At 36.5% G+C, this 12,572-nt stretch overlaps 3 protein-coding genes across 4 annotated transcripts; 1 reads left to right on the top strand and 2 right to left on the bottom strand.

Moving 5' to 3' along the window:
* Positions 1-371: 371 nt before the first annotated feature.
* On the top strand, positions 372-1,737 carry LOC104806595 (putative F-box protein PP2-B12). The gene is made up of 3 exons (XM_010531579.1): positions 372-675; positions 897-1,015; positions 1,129-1,737. Exons 1-3 carry the CDS (start codon positions 430-432, stop codon positions 1,619-1,621), a joined length of 858 nt encoding a protein of 285 aa, XP_010529881.1. The 5' UTR covers positions 372-429; the 3' UTR covers positions 1,622-1,737.
* A 120-nt stretch (positions 1,738-1,857) lies between these two features.
* Positions 1,858-6,254, bottom strand: LOC104806584. 2 transcript variants are annotated; one of them, XM_010531566.2, is made up of 7 exons: positions 6,073-6,253; positions 5,084-5,910; positions 3,865-3,920; positions 3,542-3,775; positions 2,676-2,967; positions 2,383-2,579; positions 1,858-2,302 (listed from the first exon to the last, which is right to left on the bottom strand). In XM_010531566.2, exons 1-7 carry the CDS (start codon positions 6,164-6,166, stop codon positions 2,149-2,151), a joined length of 1,854 nt encoding a protein of 617 aa, XP_010529868.1. In that variant the 5' UTR covers positions 6,167-6,253; the 3' UTR covers positions 1,858-2,148. The 2 variants fall into 2 exon arrangements, with proteins under 2 accessions (XP_010529868.1, XP_010529860.1); XM_010531558.2 differs by having other exon boundaries at positions 5,084-6,254.
* A 1,889-nt stretch (positions 6,255-8,143) lies between these two features.
* LOC104806574 (transcription factor bHLH111) lies at positions 8,144-11,525 on the bottom strand. Its single transcript, XM_010531547.1, has 7 exons — positions 11,004-11,525; positions 9,809-10,454; positions 9,532-9,645; positions 9,096-9,164; positions 8,922-8,987; positions 8,646-8,681; positions 8,144-8,534 (listed from the first exon to the last, which is right to left on the bottom strand). Exons 1-7 carry the CDS (start codon positions 11,306-11,308, stop codon positions 8,361-8,363), a joined length of 1,410 nt encoding a protein of 469 aa, XP_010529849.1. The 5' UTR covers positions 11,309-11,525; the 3' UTR covers positions 8,144-8,360.
* Positions 11,526-12,572: the final 1,047 nt, after the last annotated feature.

Raw genomic sequence — 12,572 nt, 5'->3', positions numbered from 1 at the left:
ATACAGAGTACTTATATATATATATATATATATATATATATATATATATATATATATTCGACTATAGCCAAATTATCTCACTAAAATATCAGTATTAAATAGGTCTAGGTGTTTTAAAGCTATGTATATATATATATATATGTTAAATTTTTTACATTCAAAATTTTAAGATATCAATATATATTCCTTAGAATAATTTTACGGAAATTAATTTTAAAAAATAAAGGAATATGTGCTTTAAATAAAAATGTGAAAAAAGAGTGTCTTTATTATTATTTTTCTTTGGTAATAAATAGTATCTTTTTACGTGGCTAACACTAACTAACTTCACCGCTAAGTCTCGAGCTCCCTATAAACCCCCTTTGTTCCGTTTCCCTCCACACCAAACAAAACTACAACTACCAAAAAAAAAACTGAATAGGCGAAACGATGGAGACGACGGCGAATCTGTTGGCCTTACCGGAGGATTGCATCGCCACCGTGATTTCCTTCACCAGCCCTCTCGATGCTTGCCGGATTTCCTCCGTCTCCGCCGCACTTCGCTCCGCCGCGGAATCCGACACCGTCTGGGAGAGGTTTCTCCCGGCGGAGTTTCGCCAGTCGCCGGCTTCGTCGAAGAAGGAGCTCTTTCTCTCTCTCTCCGACATCCCTCTTCTCGTTGAGAATGGCAAAATGGTAAATTAAATGCACTCTCTTCCTCTACGATTCTGTCGCGATGTCGAGGAATTGTTTCTTTAGAGAAAAGCCGTACAGCACAGAACTGGTGACGATTTGTCTGATTCGTTAAACTCTGATTTTCGCTTCGGATCTGTTCAAGTCCATATGTTTCTGTTTCTTGAAAATTTCTGTACAAATGTCTGCGAAAACGATCTTAGATTATCGGTTTCTCTGTTTAGAGCCTTACATTGGAGAGACGAAGTGGGAAGAAGTGTTACATGTTGTCTGCAAGGGAACTGATGATCACTTGGGCTGATTCTCCTGCATACTGGAAATGGACTTCGATCCATGAATCCAGGTCTCGATCTCGACCCTTTTCCAAACCCCGAATCCCTTCTATTGCTCTTGCCAAACCCATTTCAAATTCTGATTCCGATGGCGTATATATATGATGTATGTACATGTGAACAGGTTTGCTGAGGTTGCGGAGCTTGTAAGTGTGTGTTGGCTCGAAATCCGCGGGAGGATTCACATCTCCGTGCTCTCCAAGGAAACCGTTTATACAGCTTACCTCGTCTTCAAGCAAAAACGATCGTACGGGTTCGATTACCAGCCTGTCGAGGCGAGTTTCGGACCTGCAGACAGCAAAGCTGACAAAAGAACAGTGTTCTTAGCGACGGGCAACGAGAGGAGACTCGGATACCATATCCAAACACGCCATTACGGGCTGGTATCGACGGAAAACGGGTCGGGGAATCAGACTTCTCGCGTGGATACCGATGATAAAACCCGGAATCACATAAGCGAAAGAAATGACGGGTGGCTAGAGGTCGAGCTGGGCGAGTATTTCGTCAAGGCAGGAGCCGAGGAGGAACTCGAAATGAGCATTTTGGAGATCAGTGGCGGCAATTGGAAGGGAGGATTACTGATTCAGGGTATCGAGATTAGGCCGAAAAGGGTCTGAATCGCGGTTCGGATCCCATGAATGTTTCTTTTTTTCATCGTTCGTGTTTCATCTCTATCCATCAATGTACTATATACTACGATTATATGAATGAGTTGCCGATTTCATTCCGTTAATTATTGCAGAAGTGAAATGCGGACCCGATCCGTGATCCTTTACAACCTCGTTGGAATCACATCCTTGTTCTTCGTCTATCTTGGACAGAAATCCGACCATTAAAGACCTGAAACACAATGTCACGATCCAAATGTTACACCCAATGAGATTTCGATGAATCTAACGACTTTTTTATGAAGTTGGAGAATAGGTAAGGCAACGGTTGTGATCAAAGACGCATTTCCTCGTCATACGTTTCATGGGTGCTCACGAACATTCACTTTCTAGTTCCAAGATTCGAGTAATCCTCATACTATATATATATATTATGAAATTCAATCGGGGTGACATAAATCCCGATCTTTTTTTCCTTTGTTTATCTGCCCAAAAACTCGAGAAGTTTGCGGAATTGTTTCAGTCTCGAACGCTTTTCAGGTGTTGATAGACCAGTCGAAGTCTTGGTGAACGACGTTCACGTATCCTCCGTCGCCTAGAAGATGCGTCAAAAGACCGGCTTTATTCGCGTCTATGTAACCTATTATCCACTTCAGCATTTCCTTCTCTTGTCCGAAATCCGAGCTGTACCTACATTTCCATCAGATACAAATGTGAAATCGCATTCCCGGGCATTTCGAAATGGTGGAAAACATGTCCGAAACACATACCATTTCATGATTTGCGACAGATACACAGTTCTCTTGTCCAAATCGACCTCGATTCCGCCGTTCTGGAAGAATTCCCTCGCCGCCCGTTTTAGTTCCGCTTCAATTCCTTCCGGTGCGAAAAACCTCACCGTTGGACTTGATCTAGTCCCGTCGCACAGTCCAAAATGTACAAGAGGGTTGGCCTTTGGAAGAGCGAGCTGCCCATTTTCACAGATTATAAAGATATATACACAACTCGAGCTGCCCATTATTTACCATATGAGATTATACGACGGCTAGCGAAAAAGGTTCACCTCGTGGCGCTTATTCCCATCCGTGAACGCACTTATCAATGCGATGGATGGCCTGCGGCCGCCTCTTAGTATCCCATTCCGAATGTTGCTAAGGGAATAAGAGTTTCCTCCGACGATGTACTGGAAATCCGAGAAGAAGGATCTCCTCTCGATCACCCCCTCGGGAAAGCCAATTCTGATCAATGCGTGGATGACCATTGCGTTGTACAAGTTCATGAAAAACGCCAGCTTCTCGTTCGTCGAGAGTTCATGAAGGTTCAGCCTTTGAAGATCTTGAACCAGGTTTAGGTACCTTCATCACATTCACAACCAAAAAACTCAAAAAGGTAAGAATAGTTCAACTGGTTTTAACACTGTGCAGGTTTCACATGATCTTCACTATAGGTACGAGGATCAGTAGAGTCAATTGCCAACGTAGATTTATCAGTTCAAATAAGTGCAAGTAAAAACCAAAACCGAACAAAAACCGAACTAAACTAAACCGGACATAATTAGGGTTTAGTTTGGTTCAACTAGTTTCTACCTAAATTAAACTAATTCTAAATAGAATTCGAACTAAATCGATCAAAACTAAATTCCAATCAAAGAAAACCAATTTTCGGGTACTCCCACAGCAACAAAACGAGTTCGGGTTCGACAACTTTTGGATTCGGGTTAACAGCAGCTTCGATCAAAGATAAATAATGTGTGGATATTCGGGTAGACGGTAAAATTAGGGTCTTCCGGCCTCTCTCTCCATCTAACTTGGCCATCGCCTCGCTTTGTTCGAACCCCAGAACCAATCGGTTTCGGGTGCGGGTTCGAATAACCTAAAATTATCGGATACCCAACTAGGCAATTATGTTATAGAAAAACTAAAATCGTACCTGCGGAATTCTTCGCTTCTGCTGATTGCTACATAATCGACAAGAGAATGATCTTCTGATGCATAGGACTCCAAGATTGCAGACATGATCTTGTAGAGCTTGTTCGAAACTGTCGCTGCACTCTTCGGTTCACTGTCGTTCGTACAACCTCTGTAGTTGTAGCATTTGGGGATATATGGTTCATGCTCAAGAAACCTATAGATATGGTTTTTCCCATCTTCGAAATCGTTGCCCCTGAATTTCCCATTTCGAAAATTTCGATCAAAGATCTGTTTTTTTTCGTGAAATTCCGAAATTTAAACTAATTAGAGAAGGCGTTTTACCCAAACACGTGATGAATGAAGTGCCTCTTCGCCAGCTTCTTTCCGATTTCTACGGCCTGCGTTTACTCGCAAGAAACGCATTTAATAGGAATTATTAGCCAAAGAAAAATTAAGTTGAACCAAATATATTCTATTTTTAATTACAGATTATTTTTTCTAAGTTCGAATTTTAAACTAATCCGAATAATATAATTATGGAAGTAAAAATTTGAAATTAAAAAATACAATCTTTAAATGTTTTTAAAAAGTTTACGGTACTCAATTCTATAACGTTAAGAAAATTATCTATCAAATAAGAAACGGACCAAAAAAAATCCAAGCACCCGTAAAATAAGACGAGACAATGCCAGTGTCCTAATCATTTTCATCGTCGAAACTCGAAAGAGGTACAAAACTATAGATCTTTTAGTTCATAAAAAAAACAGAGAATTATTACATCTAATTATCTAACTGAATTCAAAATTGAAAAAATAATTATGGGTTATTGAATTTTAATCTTTAAGCAACAATTTGGTCGGGTTGTGGATATCATGACTTAATCGTGGACTCATCATTAACGCTCCACGAATAATAAAACAATATTCTGTTTTTAAGGAAAATTTATGCAATCTACTGGGCGGCTCGATCGAAAAAAAAAGAAACAAATTATTATAATAACAAAACTATCCTAATTAAGATTGTGATAATACTCTAGGTTTTCGAGGAAAAAGTGGATTTTTGGACCATAAAAATGTTTTGTTTACGTTGAAAATTCTTTAAGATATATTAATCATATAAATATATAAGTGAAATAAATCCATGGACTTGAAAAAATATATAAAAAGCTATAATTTAATGGAAACTTAAAACTCCACTCCTTTTTCTTTCTAAATGAAATGCACTTTTATAAGAATCATTTCAAATCAATTATTTTTAAAAAATAATATCTAAGTTTAATGTTTTTATTCTGATTCGATTCTTATTTAATTTTTATTCAAAAATATAATTTCAAAAAAAAAATCAATCTATATAAGATAATATTATCTATTCGATTTTATACACCTAACACAAAAAGAAAATACTCAATTTTGAAAACAAACTTAATGCCCAAACACGGTAGTCTTAATGTTGATTACAAATTCAAAAACGTAGCAAAAGGAAGGTAGGTGGGGTACGTGGTAGGGAGTGTACAGAAGATAAAATAGTCGCGAAACAGAGAATTACAAATTCAAAAACGTACCTTCTTCCTCCCGCAGTCGAAATGATCAACGAGTATCTCCACCACCTCGCCGCCGGAGAAACAGTTCTTCACGATCTTCATCTTCATCAAGCGATCCTTAATCGGCAATTTCTGCCTCAAAACCCTGACAAATCCAATCATCTCATCCATTGCCTCTTCTTCCTTGCCTTCATCGTCGAATCCGTACACCGGCGGCACCGGAAAATCACCGGAACATTTCTCCGAAAGCATAGATTTCATCCTCCGATCGAATTCTCCACTATTTCTCAGAGAGTTCAGAGCGATCAAACCGCCGAAGAGTTTATCGTTGAAGAAAATCTGAGGGACTTGTGAACTCCCTGTTCTCTGTATCAGCTCTTTCTCTCTTGCAGGAAACACGTCGATGTTTATCTCCACGAAGTTGATTCCTCTTTGCCGGAAAAAAGATCTGACAGCGGCACTGTCTCGGCAGTTAGATCTCGAGAAGAACGTGATCCGGCCATTGATTTCGTCTTCGCTTTTTAGCTTGACGAAGACCTTTAATCCTGAGATTTTGAACTCAGTCACGTCCGATTCCGCCGATGCCTTCGAATCAGCTTCTCCGCCTCCTCCGCGGCGATTCTCCTGTAAGGACAGGAGCCGTTTGGCGATTGCGTTTCCACTCTGGCGGAAGAAGTTTCTGACCTCAAAGGAGAAATTCTCCGACGAAGACCTCGACAACTGAACGAATTCCTCCGGGAAAACGCCGAATCCACGCGGTGGTTCTGGTTTCGGCAGCTCCGGGTGGGGCTGAAGAATCTGCTGGAGACTTCGTTCGTTGGAGATTTCCGTCATCGGAATTTGATTTTCTGGATCGAGAATTGTACGAGAAAAATCTGAGTCTGGAACACAAGAGCAATTATTCGCAGAGACGGGGTCTCCGTGATCACCGCTTGAATTTAAATTTGAATCTGTAGCGGAGATATCAGAAGAGCGGCTTATTTGGATAGCGAATCTTTCCTCATCCTTACCATTCGTAACTTTCTCAGCTTTTCTCGCATTTTCTTGCGGCTGAGAAAATCCACTTCCCTCAGCGATGTCTCTTTCAACGTCAGAGAAACCCATTTCCGGGGTTTTCAGGGAATGGAAGGATCAAGAAAAAATATGTCTTCGGGGAAAAAAGATAATCTTTGAGATTTCTCTCAATTTGTGGGGTTTACGCGTAATGGAAAAAATATGAGTTCCATAATTATCTCTAATAAATATGATTTTATTAAAAAAAATTATGGACTTACTATATTCATATTTTCAATTTCAAGCACCATGCATTGAATCGTTCTCCTCTGACTACCAATTAAATAATTTTTTTTAAAAAATCTTTGATGTATCCATGTACATGCATAACATATTCTACCATATATGGATTCATTAAATATATTACCATAATAAATTGGTAAAACAACTTTCCATTCTCATAATTTTGCTATAAACAAATGTTAGGAATTTTCAAAATTTTCGGTTTCCATTTCGATTTGATTATTATTTTTTTTTTACAAAATTTATATATGTTCAATTTTTATATTAAATTCAAAATGTTCTCTAACAATTTTTATTTTTTTCAGTGATTTTCAGTTAAATAATAATTTGGTTCTTCAAAAATTATTTAGTTATAACTGATAATAATATATTTTTAATAAAATAAAATTAGCTTTAAGTATGATTAAATCATACTAGATTTCATTAGCTTCAATTTCGTAAATTAATTTCCAGCCCTATCCTCTGACGATGAGCATGTCGTTGGAAAGGAGAATAAGGTATATATCACATATATGCACATATATACATATATATATATATACGTATGAATATGTGTATATATCAAATACCGGGAACGTCTAAATTATTTCTCATAGACTATAATAAAACATGCATCAAAACAAATGTAAGACTACGATTGTTTGAATGGGTCTGGTCTGGTGAGTTTCAACTCGTGGCCCACGATAGTGGGCCCTACTTTTCCGATATATATATTTTTTTTGGGTATTTGCCAAGTGGTTCAAAGTAGATTACGGATGAAAATTGGAAAGAATATTCAAAATATATGACGAATCATCACTTAATACAATAAAATTACAAGAATTATTGATCATTTTATCAGTAGAATAATTTTAATCTATGTCCAATAAAAATGTTCGATGATTTGTAATGTAAATTACGCACATATAATTACTTAGTAGCATATGTATAATTAAATTTGTTTTCTCTAGAATGCACATCTTTAGTTTTTTAAAGATGAATAATATAGTTCTTACAGTTTTTTAAGCTAAAATTATATTTTTGGTATTTTCTATTTAAACTTGTATGCAAAATGAATAAGATAGTAAATTTAAAAAGATTTATTGTGGAAAACATGTTGCGCTAATGAATCTCTTCAGGTAAGCGTTTAAAAAACAGATCATTTAGGAGTTAAAGAGGAAAATAAATAAATAGATAGATATTTTGGATTATATTTAAAATAAAATAATATTTGGTGATTTTCTATTTAAATTCGTTTTAAAAAAGAATACCATAATTATTTATTTAAAAAATAATTATTACGGAGAATATGGTGCGGTAAAAAATCTTCTTCGATAAGAGTTGAAGAAGAACAAACAAATAAATAAATTATATATTTATTTTATTGTTATTTAAGTGGTTGACAAAAGAAGGAAGAAGAAAAAGGACTTTGTGTGAGAATTGACCGTGTGTGTTAATGGCGCAAATGACGTCGTTGTGGGACCCGCCAATGACAGAAACTAATGCCCTTTGGATGATAATTAGGTATTAATCCTACTTGAACTGAGTCAATTAACCCTTTGATGAGGAAACCTTTTTGCCTCCACTAATACGTTTTAGCATCCGGTTTAAATCAGCCAAGAGCTAAACCGATCGAATTTGTTTCGGTTTGCATCAGATTAATTTCACACATTCTAAATCAACTGACCGAAACATTTCACAATTTGTTATTATTTTTTAATCGGATTTCAGGAAAAAATAATCTCTCAATGATTCTCAATAATATAAACTAAAACAAATCAGTTAATGAAACATGCCTATTTATTATTTTGAGAAATGGAACAAGATGAAATACTATAAACGTGGCATTAACTACTATTCAAACCCAAACACATTTCCGTGGCCATATCACAATGTTTTGGTGCGTTCGGACAGCAACAAAGTCAAAGACATGAAATACAGATATCTATGTTCGTATATACACACACACACACATATATATATGTGTATATATACATACATATATATGTATATATGTATATGTTCATCGATACAAACAGCCTCTGTAGGTGGGACTCCAGTAGTCAGCTCCAGTGCTCTCACGATACGAACGAGGAGTGAAGGAAACGGGAACAAGACAAAGCCCTTTACTCCTCAGGTCTAAATACTTGGCATCTCCTTTGCTGTTGTCTTCTCTTTCCCATCCCCCCCATGGATCCTAATTAATATAATTAAATAATTTATATATATCTCAATACGAAATTAAAGATTTCATGTGTAACTGATACTTTAATTAATGAAATGAAGATAGAAATATAAATATGGCTACCTTAAGCGAATTCTTCATGTAAGGAGTGCTTAAAAGCTGCACGATGAAGAAACACGTACGTGAACCCAAAATTTTAATAATTAGGAATGGCAACTAAATGGAAATATTTGACGAAATATATATAGTTGTATTGTATATAAAGGATGCTATGTGTTTTAGGACGCAAGTTTGGTAAATTGAACCACGAAAATGTTAAATTTTCTATCGATTTTCATGGAAAGTGAGTGTGTATGTATATATATTTTGTGTATAATAATGTTTGAAAAAAATTATTACCTTGACTTGCTCTTGCAAGAACTTTATGTAAGTGATGGCTTCCTGAAGCACGGAAGCAGTGTCCGTCTAAAATATTGCAATTTTTTTTTTTATATAAAATCAGAAAGATATCAGAAAATGGAATGAAGAATCAATTAATAAAATAGAAAAATAAAAACAGGATTTGCTCTCAACCTTTCCAAACGGCGATACAATTTGCTGTAGACTGGTGATCTTGTCTCGCACCTTGGCTTTCGGCACTTCCTGCAAATATCCAAAATTTTTATGATATTATACGTCGACATAGCATTCTTGCAATATATATATATATACACGTATATATATGTGTGGATGTATGTATTGAGGCGTATATATATGTCAATACTTGTTTGTTTCACGGATAAAGGCAATTTATGTGAATACTATATATTACTTAGATTAGGAAGTATTTTTTGTAAGATATGCATATATTTTATGTTCTATCAATGGAAAACAAACGGTAGTAAAGAACGAATCTTTGCGGTATGTGTGTGTATGCATCTATATGTGGGTTTGGTTAAGAGTGTGTGTGTGTGTGTGTGTGTATATATACGCTCTATGTATATATATATGTATGTAAACGCACGTTTACCTTCGCCGGCGAGGTAGCGGAGCTTCCGTTCTTGGCCTTTTTGGAGACTTCATCGGACACTTCCATGCATCTTTTATTCTTTCCTTCAATTGTCATGCCCGACGTCCCACTTGTCTACACAATATTGATACAAAAAACAAAATTATTCGAATTTCGTTTGGTTTATTTAGCGTCGGTCCAAAAACATATATGCTACTACATGCTCCTACAAGAAACTTATGTATTATGGCATTTCAACAAGAATATAGTTTAAATCCAAAGTATTCAAAAAACGTACCATGGACGTTGTTTGCAGCTCTTTCTTCTTGAACTTGGATAAGCTTAAGGATTTCAAGCAAGGCTTAAACGATGGATCTATATCCGATAACGTCCTAGTCAACCTGATATCTAGAAAGCTTCTAGAACTTTCGCATGGGGAATGTGGAAACCCGTTGATGTATCCGCTCTCGCCGCCGTGACAGTTATGGTATCCAATATTGGACGGCGGTCCGAGCTGGTTGAAACAAAAATCTTCGCTTTTAATCCGCAGATCGTGTTCACTATACGATCCCATATCGTCTAAGTTTTGTTTGTAATGGTGAGCTAACGTGGAACACAAGGAGACATTGTCGCTCGTCTGAGAATCGAGGTGGTGATGGTTCATGTCGGGGTTTGGCGGCGCGATCGACCAGTTTCCGACAAGATTGGAAAACTTCGAAAGCCGATGGCTTTGGACCAGACTCTGGTCTTGATCATCAAGACCGTATCTAATCTGGTTCGAGTAATTCCAGAAGTTACCGTTGCTGTCCATTTTCTTCGGGTAGTTATCGCAGGGTGGCTCGAACGATGTCGGAGCTGATGGTTTTTTTGACGTAAAATGATCGATCATTTGTTCCCCCAAGTTTCCGTTGCTTTCATGCATATCTACGCTGTTTCCACCATGCCTGTCCATGAAATCATTATATAAGTAACCACTTCCCAAAACCAACGTATATAATACGAAATTATACGTACAAAAACGTTAAGAAATACGCAACTTTTTCATGCTTTTTTTTTCCCAAAAAATGAAGGGAGGAAAGAAAAAAATTTGTTAAAAAAGAAAAATAGGAAAAGCCTGACAATGGAGTCTGATTATGAAGCCTACCATGCTATATATATGTGTGTGTGAATATTCTAAATTATAAATAAAGATATATAGATACACTCTTATACTAAAAATATGTTCTAATCTCCACTATTATCACACTAATCAAGCGTGAATCATTGAGGGGAAATAATTCAATAAAGCTATATATCGATTCCTTTTCGTGAACCAACTTTAGACCTCTCTTTTGTTTCTAATGATATTTTTTTTAAAATTTCATTTCCAGGTTCAAAAGCATCAACTTTCTGAACCCACAAAAAAAAAAGGGACCAACAACGATAACAATGGATCGAAGATGATACCATCATCTACATATTCATAAAACGTATACATGTTTTTATATGCTTACAACAAGGCATGGCTCCAGAGATGGTTGTGAGAGGAAACGTGTTCCCTAAGCAACTCGTCCGAGGATGCTGACTGATCGGCCGAGACGAGACAGCGGTGGGACGATTCCGCCGTCAGCCCCGAGTGGTTCGACGCGTTGGTGATCGAGAGATCGTCTTCGCACGACGAGTTAAGGTTGTTACCACTGTTCTTACGGTTGTTGTACAACGACGAGAACGAGTTTGCATGGTGATTCTGTACGTCCCACCACGACGAACCCTGCGCTCCGGCCGCCGCCGCCGAGTTCACCGTACATTCTTCCCTCATATTATTATTGGTTTTTACTTGTCTAATTGGTTAGAGGATGAGGAGAAATGGAGGGGGAGGATAATATAAGGAATACGGTGTAATGGTGAGGGCTTTTATTGGGTGGTAGTTGAAGAAGAAATTGTAGGGTTTCGGGCAATTGTGAGAGGCAGACAATAAAAAATGCAAGTCGGGTCTCTCCACTACGTTTCGTGGGCAATTATTTTATGCGAGACCAAGAACAATGATGTGTTAGCTTTACGATTTGCCTTTGGCTTAATTATATGTTAATTTATATGCCTTATATATATATATATACATATATAATATATGTGTGGATATAATGAGTTGCTTTGTTTACGGATTTGTATTGGACTAGGGGTGTCAAAATAGCCCGAGGCCCGATACCCGGCCCGAACCCGCCCGTAAAATTTGCGGGCTTGGGCTTTACAAATCAAGGCCCGTTCGTTTTTCGGGCCGGGCCGGCCCGGCCCGGAAAATTACGGGCCAAAAACGGGTTCGGGTCGGGTCGGCCCGGCCCGACCCGTAGGCCCGATTAAAAAAATAAATTATATGTATAAATATATATGTATATAGGTAAATATAGATATACATATATATATTTCACACATATTTGATCATATATATACATTTATTCAATCTTTTATATATATATATATATATATTTTATAATGTATATACATATATAAAAAATATACAAATATTATATAATAATAGAAAGTTCTAAAAACTAAAAACTTGTTTAATACTAAATAATTCAGGATATAATATTTTCATAAATGATATAATCAAAATTATAATACTATTAGTTTCAAATACTTATTCCAAATGAAAAATATAATAAATTATCATTTTTAAAAATTTATTACCATATAAAATTAAAAAATTTTAAATTTAAATTTATATTAGATCAAAATATATGGACAATCAGTTTCGGGGTTTCGTTTTTTCCTGCCTCCTTCCGCGTGATGATTATTAAAATAATGTTTTTTAATCTTGAATTGTTTTTTTTTTATAATCTGAAATTTCATTTTGATCCGACTACATATCTCTCGTAGAATGAGAGTCCATGTGAATGTTCCTCTCTAAATGAAGATTCAAACCCGGATTAAAAAGGAACTTTGCTTCTTTTTTTTACCGATTAACCACCAATTTTAGGTAATCTTGAATTGGTTGCCCTTTATCCTCGAAAATCAAGATTGTGTTAAAATCTTCTTATCCTCTTCATCGGTGAATTTGTCGGGAATAACTTAGGTTTTTGTAT

This window comes from Tarenaya hassleriana, unplaced genomic scaffold (assembly GCF_000463585.1).
Source record: "Tarenaya hassleriana unplaced genomic scaffold, ASM46358v1 Cleome1, whole genome shotgun sequence".
Classification (NCBI taxonomy): Eukaryota; Viridiplantae; Streptophyta; class Magnoliopsida; order Brassicales; family Cleomaceae; genus Tarenaya; species Tarenaya hassleriana.
This window is presented reverse-complemented; position numbering and strand designations above follow the sequence as displayed.